The 17,071-nt window shown below is 34.4% G+C and overlaps 1 protein-coding gene across 1 annotated transcript in view; it reads right to left on the minus strand.

Annotated features, from left to right (window-relative positions):
- Window positions 1-3,322: 3,322 nt before the first annotated feature.
- SIM1 (SIM bHLH transcription factor 1) overlaps window positions 3,323-17,071 on the minus strand; it is an 81,010-nt gene continuing 67,261 nt past the window's right edge. Inside the window, exons 11-12 of the mRNA XM_051997446.1 lie at window positions 13,397-13,799; window positions 3,323-10,489 (exon numbers count right to left, since the gene is read on the minus strand). Of these exons, the coding sequence (XP_051853406.1) occupies window positions 9,759-10,489; window positions 13,397-13,799 (1,134 nt within the window). The 3' untranslated portion in view covers window positions 3,323-9,758. The remainder of the gene's footprint in view (window positions 10,490-13,396; window positions 13,800-17,071) is intronic.

The following is a 17,071-nucleotide window of genomic DNA, read 5'->3' on the forward strand; positions in this document are numbered from 1 at the left end:
TAAAGTTCCACAATTAAAACTGTTGTCATCACAAAATAGTTTAAGGGAGATACAGACAAAGCAAATTTAATACATCTAAGTATTTCCCTTTAGGGAGTTTACAATCAAAGAAATGGTCTGTGTGCAGACCAGAAAAAAGATTTTAGATTTAGAGCCGGAAGGAACTCGAGAAGTCATTAAGTCCAACTCTCTTGTTTTTACAGATAAATAAACTGAGGCCCAGATCGTTGAAGTAATTTGTCTAAGGTCACAAAAGTAGTAAGTGGCAGAACTAAAATTTGGTCCACTCAGGGTAGGGCGCATGGGGGAAAATAATTTAAAGCAAATGGGAAGTACATTTGTTTTTAAAAGCAGAGTATATTAATCCAAAGTCATTAAAGAAAAATGTTTCCAAATAAGCTATCTAATAAATGAAAGGACTTATATAAGAAACTTTCATGCTCTTGAAAATACAAGATATTCCAAAAGTCTTAGTGCATGTTTAAGCTTTAATTACTTCAGAAACATAAATGTTACAAACTTATAAGGAACAAAATTTTAAAGGTCTATTTAAAATTTTGAAATATTCATATGTCTCTCATTAAACTTCAATGTAATCACCACCTAGTGCTATGTATTGTTTAAGTCAAATTTTGAAATTCTCCAGCTGCTACTCAGTGACTGAAAGAACTTCATTTGTAATCATAGACTTAAAACAATCTAAAAAACAAGGTTGTGTTGCACATACAGTATTTGACAAGACTCTATAAGAAAAAAAAATCTGATGGAGGTGACAAAGATGGTTGAGCAAAAAAACCTTCCCTACTGAAAGCATTATCCAGAAACTGTCACAATGTGTAATGATAGGGTACTCTATCTTATTAAATTAAAATTTTATTCTCCAAAATTTATAAAATTAAATACATGTAAAAGAAATCCAATTAATTAAGCTTTCAATTTTTTTTTTGTAAATTTGTAGCGTTTGTACTTCCGAAGCTATTAAAGCTTAACAGTGCACTAAGAATTTTGGAACATCTGTAAATGTGATGAAAAAACAACTAATGTCTTCCTTTACCCCCCCTTCCAAAATAAAACAAAACACTTGGCTGATGTTTCTTTCTTGTTAAGTTACCTAATTGCAAGTATGAATAAGAATCTGTTCCTTCTCTTTCTAATTGAAAAAGAGATTTAGTCTGATACTGCTAACTAATCACTCTCAGTCTTTAAGTAATGGGCTATCTAACCAAGCAAAAGGCTGAAAATTGAGAATTACAGCTATGTCATCTAAAGGACCTCAATTATACTACACATGATTTCTTTTCTACATTAGTCATTCTTAAGTGAACCCTGGAGACTTTATCCATAAAAAGATGCTTCAGGATTCAGCTTTAATTTTTTTTTTAAATTAAACAAAGCTATCAGGAAATCCTCACCAGAAACTCAGAATGATTTCCTTATGGCTAGAGGGAATTTGCCAAGATTCTCTTTAAGGTTTACTTTAGATAGAGCTCAAGTAAGGCTCCCATATGGAATTACTCCATGCACAGGAGCCTGACCTAGAGCAAAATCTGAACAAAGCAAAGATTTTGTCAACTTCCAAACCAGTGGCTGTTTTGCATTTTTCTTACACTGGATCTAATTCCATCAGTAAATATTGCACATATTAGGTTATAAAGCATAATTATGAAAAGGCTAAGCCACACTAAATAAGGTTAACTATTCTGATGACACACAATGAAACAAAACTTCAGGGAAGTGTCCTGCCTCCTTTGCAATTTCTCAGTTGGCTGGCACCTGCAAGTTTGCATCTTTCCTGCTGTAACTAGAAAGATTGATCACAGGAAGCCCAAGCTACTTACTAAAAGAATGTCTCATAAGAATCCATCTGGTTTGGGGGGTGGGGAAACAGAAAAGAGGGTAAGGGTGGTGATGATGGTTCCATGTGATAACCAACCTAATGAGCTTCAGTAGATTTCTGTTCAAATGAGGAAAACTGAGGAATTAGAAGTGTTCTATCTTAAATCATTTGTCATCGTTACAGCTGCAGAATGGCTACTGCATCTCATTCAAAAAAATGCAGCCATTCCTAGAATATTACAAATTATGTAGAGTTGAAATTATTTTTTTTCTTTCTCAAAAAATCTGATGGCTACATCCTCCAGCCTCTTATAGAAATAAAACATTTCATGAGCATCTTAATGGGAAATTTTTTTAGGCTTTCGTAGATAGACTTGAAATGTTAAATAGAAAGTCTGTTAGCATTATTATTGTTGTTTAAAATAGCTGAACTTATTAAAATAGATAAACCCTCAAACAAGTAAAACAATATAAGGATTAGCAAGAATCCTAACTAAATTGTCCTCTTTGTGTGAATTCAAGTTTCCATTAAAAGAAAAGAAATTTTATGCTGCAATAAGTCAGGAAAAAAGCATAAATCCTTATGAGGTCATATGAGCTTAAGTCCTCCTCCTAGATTTTGTCTACCTGGTCCAATACAGTGATATTGTATTTTGCGTAATAGAGAAAAATCACCCCCACCCCCACCACAAACCTCACCTCTACTACAAATATATATCCCATGGCCTATTCAACAAAACAACCAGACTGATGTATCTTTCCAGTGAACTGACTGGGTCAATCAAAACAATCTAAACAACTAATTTTGCTCATGTATACACTACTGGATTTTAATAAAAAGAATTTAATCCTTTTGAGCACTTAAGGAAAAATCAAGCATGAAACTATATATAGCTGCCAATAAAGAAAAAAGTTATTATTAGATGAAAATATTTTCAACAAAATAGAAATGAAAATCATTGTGGCTTTATTTCTAAACCAAGATTCTTGGATGGCAAAGCCCTAACATAAAGCACTTTTCAAGAATTATAGTGAAATAGTGGCCAATAAGCCAACACTGGCTACCCTTCTGTGACATACTTAATGGGCTTTGTAAAATTGCTTTATGGAAGGCACACAAACCTGCCTTCAATTCTTATAACACTATGTGAATCTCTCCCAGGAGCTAAAATGTGGATCCTGGCTGATAGTTTCTGGGGCAAATGGAATATGTGAGAAAACCCCAGAGAAAACTCACAGTGGACATGTTCAAAAGGAGGTGCCAAGAAGTGCAGGGAAAGTGTTTGGTAATATCCTTAGTTCTACATAGAAAAAGTCATTTAATTTCCTAAAGCAAAATTATTATAATACAATTTTTTGTTAAGAGCTATGTGCCCAATACTATAGATTTGTCTTTCAAGAAATAAATATTTCTATTTGAGGCAATATGATATAATGATAAAGTATTGGATTTGGATTTAAGAAGACCTGGGTTTATATCTTGCCAGCTAGCTTTGTGACCATGGACAAGTTACCTCCTTTGTGTATATGACCTCAGCTGTAAAGTAGGGATGGGGATATCTGCAGAACCTGCCTCACAGAATTTTTGTGAGACTCAATGTGATAAGTGTATGGAAATTGCTTTGCAAATTCTAAAATTCTATATGTTAGTAATGATTATTTAAAAGATTCATGAATCCAGACAAAAAAATGCATATTGGTAACTATATTTTAAACCAAAAAAATCTTCACATAATAAATACATTTTATGCACATTAACTTCAAATTTACTTCAGAAAGCTATTTACAATATAAATAATTATAAACTGGAACATTCTGTAAGATATTGTTGACGTTGCTAATTTTTCTCTACGTTACATTCCAAAGTAAAACCTCCAGCCACAGGTGTTTTGCCACAGTGTCACTAGAAACTATATACTGCAAGTTATGGCATTGGAAATATCAGGGATCACTTTCTTTCTTTAACAATATAATCATTACTTCTTCTGTTTTTTTCTTTTTCTTTCTTTCTTCTTTCTTTCCTTCTTCTTTTTCTTTCTTTCTTCCTTTCTTTTTAAATGCCAGTCCAAAGGTAAGCCTGGAAAATCATATTTTTGAAGTGGATCTTCATATGCTTCATATACTGAAATGTTTCCCTTTTGAAAAAAAAATTAATGTTACAGTAACACTAATTTTCCAGACAGATTTCATTTCCTTTGCCACATAAACACAATGGGATTTGTCATGTAACAAATTCATATGCAATTGTTATTTTCAAATTACAGATTAGGTTAGATGACCACTTATATTCAATCTATGGTTCTGGGTTCCAAATCTGTTAATTAGGACAAACTACCTCACAGGTTTCTGAAAGCAAATTCTCATTAGTTTGTTCCATTCAAGCATTTTAAAAAATCATACAAATTTGGATAGAATTCCTCAAGCAATTTGGGAATTCTGAATTTTCCTATGTCTTGTCAGCTTATCAAGGAACATGGAAGATAATTATCTTTGTTTTTATTTATATTTCTTGAGTATTTGCTAACATTTCCATATGGCATCTTGTTGCAGGAACTCTAAACAAGTTCTCATTTGGAAATAAGTATGTCTTCCCCTCTTGGAGCCAAGCATTATCTGTACAATCTTGCACATAAAAAATGAGCACCACATTGAAAATGTCCCCCCCTTGCAAAATATAAATTCTTCATACAGACAGAACTCATCTGTCATAAATGTATTATATACCATGATAGTGATTTGCTTTCTGAATATAAACCAGGTATTTCAAAGAGTTAGCTTACCTGAACTCAAGTCTCTAATCAGAAAAACTGACACATTGAATTTTAGATCATTCTATCTACTCTTTAGGGCACTTTGGAATTTTACATCCATTATTCATCTATTTAGAAAATAATATGTTTTTAGATAGCCTGTTCCAGTAAAGGGGAGAGAGTGTTGTAAGTTTTTAAAATTAAAGTTCTTTAAATGCAAGAGAAACTAGACTAGAAATATATGCAATCCACCCATGTAAAATAAGTAAATCCAAAATAGCCATGTCTTTGATTTTCCAAATTCCTTAGACTAATTAACGAGGCATTCTTCCAATACTTAACATTTACTGAGCCTCTGTGTCATTCAAGGAATAACCCAAAGTTTTTTGTTTATAGATATGACTTGGAAATTTAGAGAGACTCAATTCCTACTTTTGAGAAGGAGCATAGGCAAATATCTCCAGATACTTATTAGCTATGTGACTCTGGGCAAGTCACTTAACCCTGTTTGCCTCAGTTTTCTCATCTGTAAAATTAGCTGGAGAAGAAAATGGTAAACTACTCTAGTTTCTTTGCTAAAAAAAATCCCAAATGGGGTCTTGGAGAGTTGGACACAACTGAAACAAATCAACAACAACAGAAAAAACAAATATTCATAAAACTGAATGTTTAGATGTAGCTACTGTTTATTCTTTCTAATCCCCTTTGCCTTTAGAGCATAGACTTCCAGCTAGAAGGGAACTTAACAGGTTCTCTAATCCAATCTCCTTTTTTACAAGTGAGAAAACTGACATTTAAAGAGGTTATTTGACCCAGGTTTTGAGAAAATATACTTTTAAATTATTATTGTTATAAAGTATTCATGGATATTTTTCTAGTCTTGTTTAGCAACAAGAATAACAAAATTCAGCCCAGTTTCAAAAAGCCCTTCTCCACAGGACTTGCCATATAGAAAGTACTTAATCAATGCATCTTATTTATTTCCTCATCTTACATACCATATAAAGCTCATTAGGCAAGTGAGACTTCTCCATACTAAAGCAATAGATGGAACAGGAGAAAAAAAGAATTAAGAATGTGACCAAATGATCTTATTCTCATTCCTACAAGTATCATCCAGAATTAATGGGGGAAAGTGCTCTTTCTGGGATAACATTAATTACAAAAAATTTATAATTCCATCTCATCTGCAACATCACTTCAATAAACATTATATTGTTTAGTATCAAGCAACCATGTACAGAAATAGAGACATATTCCATTCAATATGGTACATCAATCAACATATAGAGCTGAAATCCTTCAGAGCCTCCCAAAGGAAAATGTAGGAGAGGAGAAGTATGTGACTACCCAACTGAACCTTTACACTGCCATTGTGCCAACCTCATTGTTATATGCCTGTGAAACTTGGACAGTGATATCACTGCCATGCCAGAAAACGGAATCACTTCCATTTGAATTGTCTTAGGAAGATTCTGACAATCACCTAGCAGGATAAGATATCAGAAGATATCAGACACTGAGGCCCTTTCTCTAACTAAACTGCCAGGCATACCAATTCTACCTCAGAGAGCACAACTCTGTTAGGCTGAACACATTATTAGAATGCCAATATTAGAATGCAATATTAGTCTGATCAGCCACAGTCAGACACACTGTAACTGGATTCTAAAATAGTGATCTCATTTTGGTCCTCTTGGAAAACAAAGGATGACAACAAGAGAAAAAATCCATCCTGAAATGTCTGTCCTGGGTTAATGGTAAGGCTATTGTTATAAATTAGAAAAATAACAGAGAAACTTTTAATGCATCTTCCACATTCATTAACAAAGTGGTTCCTCCCACCCCCAAAGGAGAATTCCTTATATTACCTCAGCTATGCAAAGTTCTGGATTAAGTAAGAGAAAAAAAAATTTTTAAAAATGCTAATGAGAAAGCTTTAGTATTATTGGCAGAAACATAAGATATAGTGCCTATTTATTATCTTAAGATAATATAGAAATTATACTTCTTTGTGATTAATGTTTTAAGATGCTGCCTTTTAAAATTCAATGCCATGGTTCTCAGCATTTAGCAAAAAGATGGAAAACAAAGATTACAACCCAAGAGCAGATAGAGCATAAATTTAACTTATCAAGTTATTGAAGCAATGTAGTTTCCATTTTATATAAAACACACAATGGACACAGACAGTGTGTACACAGCATGGGAAATATATTCTTGTGATTAATGCATTAATGAGGACTAAAAATACAATTTACCACTCTTGGTACACTGCTTTAGGTTTCTGCCAGAGTGAAATACAGTGGGACTTGTTCTAAGTTATTCTGATCTTGCCTTGTCATAGTATGTTGCCAAGTACAATAACAATGTTGCATATTTTTACTCTGCTTCTCTCAAATTATATTTTAGTTTTACGTTAAAGGATTGTTACTAAAGAACTATTGATATCATTGGTATGCTAAATAGAACAAAGATGTGCTTAAAACTGAGCCAACTAGAATTTTAAACCAAGATATAATTTGGACGATCCTTGTCTTTCCCTAAATATGCTGGTCTTGCTTTTCTTACAAGTTTTATTTATTCAGGCTGCTTCTATCTGTAAATTTCATAGTTTACTTTTTCCATTTATTAACTAGCCTCCACATAAAAATTCCACCCAAATTCCTTTAGGGCCAGCCTTTCCTCTAGCATAAGTTCATTTTCCTTGGTTCTTATGTTTCAACTACTCTTTCTAGCATCTGTCTATGCCATATTCTGTAGAATTTGTACACATCAGTAAGGGCCCATCTGTACAAACTTCCTTTCTAAAGTAGGCCATATTCTCTAAGTATTTCAGCTCACCCATATCTTTGGCTCTTGAATTCTCACAGTTTTGCTAAAACCATAACACTTCCAAAACAACCTTTCCTTTACAAAGTTACCAGAATGCCATTGCAAGAATCCCAATGTGGTCACAGTTCTCCAAAGATTTCTTCTAATTTGTGATTCATAACTAAATTGGTATTGTTCAGAATTGTACTTGTAAACTAGGTATTGGAATTGCTTTAGATGATTACAATTGGTAACAAAAATCATTATTTATTCTGGCCTCTTTTTGTCTTTATAAGATATTAAGTGACAGGAAAAAAATCTATCATGGATTTTAAAAGTATTTTACCATTGCTTTTGCTTTTGACAGGCCAGTTCTCAATCTTCAGATCTTTCAAGACCACTCCTGCCTATGGACAATCAGTTAGGTGTACTTTGTTAAATGTATACTCTAAATCCATTGAAAGTTCAATGTTGTGCTTTCTCTTAAAAGCTGTAGTTAATTCCTCCAATGCCTGACATTTCCTAAAAAAGTCAAGAATTCTATGTTTGGTGAAAATGAACTATTTCCCTATGCCATCTATAACACTCTCCACAAATTTTTAAAATATATCTCATTAAGCTTAGCTGGTATGCTTTCTGAGATCTAAATTTATTTTTCTTCTTTCTTCCCTTGTCAGATCCTGCTGTATATATTTTAACTAGGTTTAAATACATGTGGAAATGGCAAACATACCTGGGAGATTCAAAGGGTCTGGTACACTTATAAGCCATTCATATGGCTATATGAGTGGTACACTACTCAAAAATTAAATTCTTGCGATTCCCAAGGCATGGTGAACTAAACCAACAGAACCTTTCAATTAAATCCAATTTTCCTGAAGTAATGAATCATTGGATTTTAGAAAAGCAAATGACCTTAGAGATAGGTTTTCTAATATAACTAACTTCTCCATTTTATAAATGACAAACATGAGAACCAAGAAGGATGGTTATGTGATCCACACAGGTTCACACAGCAGGTTAGTCAGTAATGGAACTTAGTTATCCTGATAAAGACTAGTACTATTCTTCAAGAGTCAAGTAATCTTTCTCACTCCCCCAACATGCCTCAAGAACCAATATTTGTCTTTAAAAATAACAAACAACAAATATTATAATATCTTCTGTTCCTTCATTCAAAATATTACATATCAAACTCCTGTGCCTTATTCTAAGCTTTTCTTGAAGCTTCTCTTGAAGCCAGATTATTTCTTTGTTGTACTGGCTTTCCATGTGTTTTTATATTTGCACAATCATATTTAGCAATGTTTTCAAACACTTCCAATCATTTCATGCAGTACCCTCCCTTGTTTTTCTTAATTACCTTTCACACTTCCTCTCTATCAGCCTTGTTTCCTGGTGGGTGGTTCTGTGGTTGTTTTTTCAAAAACCCTTAATGTGTTGATTACTAATGGCACACACAGTCTGAACCTGAAATAGTCTGTTCTTGGAAATCTTTTCATTTATCTCTCTTTCTGGTCTCTTTTATCCTCTGAATTTCTTAATTGAGTGCCCTAAATTCTTGGTGCATGTTCCAATGTCTAATTGCTATTACTTAACACAGTCCCTTACCTCTACATCAGTGCAATCACGTTCCTTTATATGACTCAAAAGCACAATGAAAATTGCCATTTCCTGATTGCTTCTAATAGATACCATGTGAGAAATATGTCCAGTGCTATATCCAGAACCTTATCCCTAGTTCATGCCTATATCAAATGTATCAGAATGGCTAAGAGACCACAGGGGGAAAAAAAGCCCCTTCTCTGAGATCTTTTATTTTCTTCTTCAGGAATAGCAACAACTTCTTCACATCATGAAGAAGCAATCACATATTAGGGTTAAGAAAAGTTACCCATTTTTTGGCATGTGCATTTTATAGTCTACATTCCAGATTTTTGCATGTCAAGGGTGCATAGAGGTTTTGTGAGTAGCGATCTGTGCCCATGAAGCTCACTGGGTCTCCCCTCTGTGGCATTTCCAACTAGTACTTATACAATGTGCATATATTGCTCACTCGATCTACACTGGTATTTTCAACTCTTACTTTATCCATTCTGGCTCCCATAAATCATGGGGGCAACTTAAGGTTCACTTTAACTCCAATCACTGTAACCCTGAATGCTAGTGCATTTCTTATATATTTTTTTTACAGTAACATTTGTCAGTTCATACCCAGTAGCTTCAGTAGCTTAGGTTATTCTCTCTAACATACTGTGGTATATTAAATGCTGGTAACAAGGGCATTAAAACATATATATGTTCCAACTATGTTTCAAAGATATCCTTAAAGCACATTTTTTAAAGAAAAAAAAAACATCAGCTCCCATTGGTTATTATTACAGATGTCCCTTTGTGTCCTTGTGCTGGATCTTGCTGCATTCTTAAATGAGAAGTTACATCAAAGTGAGAGCCATTGCAGCCCAATGAATAGGTTCTAATAGCCTCACTGTCATACAAGTGCTCCAAGGCATACCCAGTTAATGTGTAAGCATGCTTATCAAAATACTGCCGGTGTGAACTGTAATAGTTTGGAGAAACTGCTGGATGATCTCCTACTGTCTGATGAGGGGACATGTCTGAATGAAGATAGTCTTTAGCTAATACCAAGCTTGATTTAGAAATACGATCCGAGTTGGGACTGCTTATCCTAGACAAGGCTGTGGGGCTGCTGCCATAGTCATTTTCATGAGGGCTCATCATCTTCCCTTCTCTTTGTTGAAGGTGCTCACATGGGGAAGTGTTGGCAAGAGAAGGGCCATGGCAGACCTCTCCAGTCAGCTGCGGCTGCTGGTAGTTTGCAAAACAAAGGGAATGTTTTTTCCCTGCTCCATTAATGGCAGCCAGTTGGTCAGGAGGAGCTTTCCGGAGCTGCAATCTGTTCTCTTCCTCTTTAATCATCTGCTGGGTGGCTCTTATCAGAGTTTCAATTTTGCTGGGTTCATGGGGACTGCTCTGATATTGCTCAGCACGATAGCGGTCACCTGATTCACTGGCAGATCCCGGGTCTGGAGAACTGACCACACTATCTTCGTCCCAGTGACCTCTCCCTAGAGAAAGATCCATATATGAATTAAAAATTAAGCAGATTCTTAGGAAGGAAAAATGTGTAAAGTATACATATAACATATTTCTAAAAGAAAAACAATTCATCAATCATTTTAAAGTCAGGCACAATGCAGAAACAGCAGAACAAATGACAAAAATCATCACAAGAATTAGCTTCAAATCATACCTTTTATAGTTACTGTCTGACTAAATTTAAACAAGACTCTTAAACTGTTTAGATCTCAATTTAAAAAAAAAGTTGTATTGTAAAAGTTATATTGAACTTAATGGAATTAGGGGTTCCTTCAATCTAAGCATATGATCAATTCTAAGTCCTCAGAAGCTCTTGAGTTCGATAATAATATGGCAAGTTTACCAGAAAGTAAATGTAACTGAAGAGAAAAATCATGGCGAATCGGGAAGGGGCTCCACCTTGGAGTCAGATGGCTAAGCAAGTCACTTGAACTAATTGAACCTCTTACTTCCTCACATGAAAAATGAAAAGGTGGACTAAAACTCACCACCTTGAACTCATCATTGCAACGTTTTTTCCCACACTGAGCTAAATCAGATATCTCTCAATAAGATTTCTCATTTTAAGAGAATTTAATAAAGCTTATGCATTGTTGGTACCACCATGGAGAACCTAGAGTATTCTGTACCACTATAAGGAACTAAGTTAGCATATCAGTGTAGAGATTGTTCTTTTAACTTCAGGGGAAAAAAACTGTAAACATTTTGAAACCTCTGAGTAGGTCTTAAATTACTAGAAAATAGCTCTTGAATTCATTTGTACATTACTCTTGGCATAAAAAATTTGAAATTATTATCCCCATTGAAATCTACACAATATGTATATTTCATTATAGAGCTGGCATCTCAGATTGTCAGCTCTTTTCAATTCAACACTACCATTTAGAGCAGTGGTTCTCAAAGTGTGGTCTAGAGAATCCTGGGCATCTCTGAAACCCTTTTAGTGGGTCTACAAATTCAAAAGTAGTTTTCATTTCCAATATGGTAAATGTCTATAAATGTAACTCACATAAACAAAAACGCTTTGGAGAGATCCTCAATAATTTTTAATAAGATAAAGATACTGAAAACAAAAGTTTGAGAACCACTGATGAAGAAGCTAAAGAGATAGAGAGTGTTTCCTAAGAACTTTAAGGAATAACGCACATACAGAATATCCACTATAGAAAATCAAGTGTCCCAAAGGTCCAAAGTCAATATAAAAGGAGGAAAGAGAAATAGAAAGGCATGCAGATAATCTGTGGACTGCATAAGAGGGCATATAACTTCATAGATTTTTATACTGTACTTTTACAGATGAGGAAATTAAAACTCAGAAATGTAAATTACTTTCTCAGTAACACACAAGTAGTATGGAACAGAGCTGAAATTTAAATCTTGTTCTCTTGGCTTCAAACCCAACATTCTATCCACTGGATCATCATGCCTCTCCTAAAAGAATTCTACAATCATACTATTAATTGCTTTCAAGTCTTTCCTTGCTACTTTTCTTTCTTTTGGGTATTTCCTTCTAGACTACAACTATTAGATACTTTCCTTCATTCTCTGTCTTGTCACTGTAAGTCACATCTGCATAATGCTTTTAGGGTTATAGTAGGCACTTAATAAAGATTTTTTTTCTTTCCCCTTCCCCTTCTATGACATATACTTCTATTTTATAAGACTAGACAAAAGTGTAAATAAAAACAGAAAAATTGAAAAGCAAAGAGAAAAATTATTGGGGCATATGTCGAGGGGTGATGTAGCAGAGCATGATGGATAATATAAGACATAGCTGAACTTTATTGTGGTAAACCTATTTGAAATACTCAGTACACTATAAAGTGTTCAGTAAACAGCAACAAGCACTAAGATCTTCTAACTAATCTTTGTATTATGTACTTTAACAAAGATATAACAGGGGCAGTTAGTTGATTTTAGTGGATAGAGTACCAGCCCTGAAGTCAGGAGGAGCTCTGTTCAAATCTGACTCTGCACAAATGTGACTCTGCACAATTCACTTAACCTCAATTCCCTCAGCAAATATATATATATATATATATATATATATATATATATATCAGGAAGAATTCAAGAGATCTACCTGAACTCAATCCTGGTAGAAACAACTGGGCATCTACTTATTCCTTGTTTACTTGCAAACCTGACCAAAATATCCTTTTGTGACACTAAGCACTTTAATGATATTCTCCATCTTTATGAATCTACAATACTATCCAGTTTTTATATAATATGCCAAGATGAAGATCTATTCACGGCCTGCATGTCTTAATATCTTTTGCTCCCAGGATTCTTTTTGAATGATTTTCTACATGGACAGGCCATTTTTTATATTTTACTTTCTAAATGAGCACCAGAAGGCAGAAGGTACACAACAAAATCAAAGGACCATTGGATCATGAAACTAGAGCTGGAAGGGTCTCAGAAACCATCTCTCCAATTCCTTCATTTTACAGATGAAGAAACTCAAAGCCCAAAGAAGTTAATTCACTTGCTAAAAGTCACAAGAGTAGTAAATAAGAACTGATGAGATTTGAACTTTGGTCCCTTAACTATAAGTTCAAACCTCTTAATTTTAAGGTACTGAAATATTTTCCTCTCAAAAACTCAAAATTTGACATATATTAAAAACATATCCAATTGCCATTTTTAATGGAGATTTAGGAAAACCTTCCATTCAAGCAATATAAAGTTGCAAAACTATAAGTCAAAAAAAAAAAATTCATTTTGACTAAGAAGTATATTTCCACATCTAGAATACTATGTTGTAGCCTTGAAATTTCTAATTCCATTTTATCAGAAATTCTATCAGTAATACTGCTAATACTAATAGCTCCATTATATAGTGCTTGAAGGTTTGCTCCTATTATTCTTACCATGAATTCTGTGAACGGAGGTTATATGTGGCATGCTGTTCTCATAGGCCTCTCTGCTTTCTGGGGAGGACTTGGTTAGGGGGAGTGCTGAACGTGAGCCCCACCAGGGCTCTCTCCCCGCTTGTGGGGTACCAAGGAAGTATCGACCTGCTTCACAGCGACCTCCTTCACAGGCCTGGGTATGAAAATGCCTATCATCTGTCAGCCTGGAATGGTCAAGTGCAAAGCCATAACAAAGAGAGGTGCGGTCTGAATACTGTCTATAGGCACATGAAGCATCATGTTGGGAACTGGGCCTTTCGGAGGGGTCCAATAACTGTGGAGATGCAGTATCTGTAAGTGGGCTTCCTCCCCATTGACTGTCATGATCCGATTCAGATCTTTCGGTATGAAATCCAGAATACTAAAAAACAAAACAGAAAAAATATAAGTTTCTACAAAAACTTTTATGAATTGATGCAGAGCTAAGCAAGTAGAACCAGGAGAAAAATTTATACAGTGAAGACAATAGTGTAGAAGAAAACAACACTGAAGGATTTCAAGAGCTGTAGATTAATTCATTCTGGAAAGCAATTTAGAATTGTGGTAAAAAAAATAACTAAAATGTCCATTCCATTGGTTAGATATGTATCTGAAGAGGTCAAAATTAGAAAAAGAGTATACACACACACACACACACACACACACACACACACACACACACACTATATACTTCAATATCCTCAGAGAAGCATTTTTTTCTTGAGAAAGAACTAGAAATAAAGTAGATCCATGGGGAATCTATTGAGGATTAATTGAGGATTAAGCAAACAATGTGGTAATGAATATAATGATATATTAATTTATTGAAAAAAATATGGATATGAATAATTCAGAGAAGTTTAGGAAGGTGCCTCTGAATATATACAGGATAAACAAAACCATTTTAAACAGGGTCATGTGTTGATTTACTTAGCTTAAATGTATCTCTTTAAATAATTGTCGGGTTTTTTTTAAGACAACTTCTTTAAGAAAGAGTTCTATCAGGGAAGAAGATGACTGATAGTACTTTTTGTTTAAAAGTGATCTTTCTTATTTAAAAAGAAATTTTTGCAAAATCTTACAATATCTCTATATTTTTGTAACTGAAACTTCTTGGGTGAGGTCTAACATGCACCAGTCATGAATAAAATGCTACACTAACAGCAAGGTTTAGGCACAGCTCCCCTTTATAAAAAAAAAAAAACAACTTTGGAAATATAGTTCATCATACTACTAGAAAATCCTAAATTTAGGAAGCATTTAAGAGATTTGCAACATACCCTAAAAGGGGTTCCCACTAAAACATCCTCAAAATTTGATTTCTCGACCTTGATTTGAAATCTTCCAAAGATGTAGAACTTATAACCACTTCTGGCAGTTTATTCCATTTCTGGACAGCTATAATTGTTTAGAAGTTTTTGTTTATCACTAGACAAAAAACTACTTCTCAAAATATCTTTGAATTTTGTCGCTGCCAAATGTTCCAGCATCACCTGCTTCTTTTCTAATCACTACAGTAAAATCATATGCAGAAGGTAGAATGGACTAATAGACATGACTTAGAAACTCCTGTGGATTATTAATTGTCTTTCTGTTCCCTAAGAATTTCATGAGAGTAAATATATATTTTAAAAAAGAATAAAATTCTGCTCATACTTAGTTCCATGTAACATAAACTTTGAGTAGATGGAAATGATAATGCTATCTTGAAGTCATTTCATTATTTCAAGACTCAATTATTGCATTATTGTGGGTACTCCCTTAGTAACACTTCTATCTTTCAACTACAACCCTTATGTCTCTTAATAGACAATCTTTTGTTTTTGTTGCTGAAATTTCATCACCCCATAGCTAATATGGTAATGAACATTTTTTTCTCAACTTAGCTAGTCTGACTCTAGAACAACCATCACACAGCACGAGGCTATACCCATACATTAAACTATTCCAGCTTTCAAGGATCTCTCATAATTTGTTTCTGCCTCAATTTCCTGGTCTGTAAAATAAGCTGAAGAAGGAAATGACAAACCACTATAGTATTTTTGCCAAGAAAACCCCAACTGGAGTCATAAAGAATCAGACATGACTGAGATGCCTTAGCAACAACAAACTTAGTTTTCAAGATCCCCTGGTGTAACCTACATTCCTGATGAAGTATCAGAGTAACATGTTAGTGGAAAATCCTGATACCAAAATGGAGAAAAGAGATGCTTATCCCATCCTCAAGAAGGTCACCATGGTAATTGTTAGTGCCTAATCCACACCAAGAGTAGGATAAGGATGAGATTTTTTGTGACCTAAAACCTGGACCGAGAGAAAAATTTGCCTTAATACCACTACACACCCGTCAGATTGGCTAGAACAACAGGGAAAGATAATGCAGAATGTTAGAGGGGATGTTGGAAAACAGGGACACTAATACATTGTTGGTGGAATTGTGAATACATCCAATCATTCTGGAGAGCAATTTGGAACTATGCTCAAAAAGCTATCAAACTGTGTCCAGCAGTGTTACTACTGGGCTTATCTCCCAAAGAGATCATAAAGAAGGGAAAGGGATCTGTATGTGCACAAATGTTTGTGGCAGCCCTGTTTGTAGTGACCAGAAACTAGAAACTGAGTGGATGCCCATCAATTGGAGAATGGCTGAATAAATTGTAGTATATGAATATTATGGAATTTTATTGTTCAGTAAGAAATGACCAACAGGATGATTTCAGAAAGGCTTGGAGAGACTTACACGAACTGATGCTGAGTGAAATGAGCAAGACCAGGAGATCATTATACACTTCAACAACAATACTATATGATGATCAATTCTGATGGACCTGGACATCTTCAGCAATGAGATGAACCAAATCAGTTCCAATGGAGCAGTAATGAACTGAACCAGCTATGCCCAGTGAAAGAACTCTGGGAGATGACTAAGTACCATTACATTGAATTCCCAATCCCTATATTTTTGCCTCTCTGCATTTTGGATTTCCTTCACAGACTAATTGTACAATATTTTAGAGTCCAATTATTTTTGTACAGCAAAATAATAGTTTGGTCATGTATACTTATTGTGCTAATTTATACTTTAATATATTTAACATCTACTGGTCATCCTGCCATCTAGGAGAGAGGGTGGGGGGAAGGAGGGGAAAAATTGGAACAAAAGGTTTGGCAATTGTCGATGCTGTAAAATTACCTATACATATAACTTGTAAATAAAAAGCCATTTAAAAAAAAGACAACAGAAAAGGAGAAAAAAAAAGAAAATTTTGCCTTAAGCCACCTGACTGTCTTGGTCTAGCTAACCCCTCCCAAAATATGGCCTGTTCATAGACGTTCTTTCTCTTTATTGCCTCTTGTTCAGTCTGGGTTTTGAAGAAAGTAGAAAGATGGAAATATTTACACGTTTGAAAAACAGACCAGCAGACCTAAAGACAAAGATTGGAGGAAGAGTAATAGCATTCCCATTCAGGTCTTGTTTGGGAAACTGCAGAAAATTCTAACAAATATAGTGTATAAAGTTCAGAATTTTATTTAAATTCCAATTTACAATTATTCCTTCGCTATTTCAAATCAACTTATAGTTAATTCTTTGCCATCTGTAAAAATGGAATATCAATCAGTCTATTCTATCAAGACAAGCAAAAAGAGGGCTGA

This window comes from Antechinus flavipes, chromosome 4, assembly GCF_016432865.1.
Source record: "Antechinus flavipes isolate AdamAnt ecotype Samford, QLD, Australia chromosome 4, AdamAnt_v2, whole genome shotgun sequence".
Classification (NCBI taxonomy): domain Eukaryota; kingdom Metazoa; phylum Chordata; class Mammalia; order Dasyuromorphia; family Dasyuridae; genus Antechinus; species Antechinus flavipes.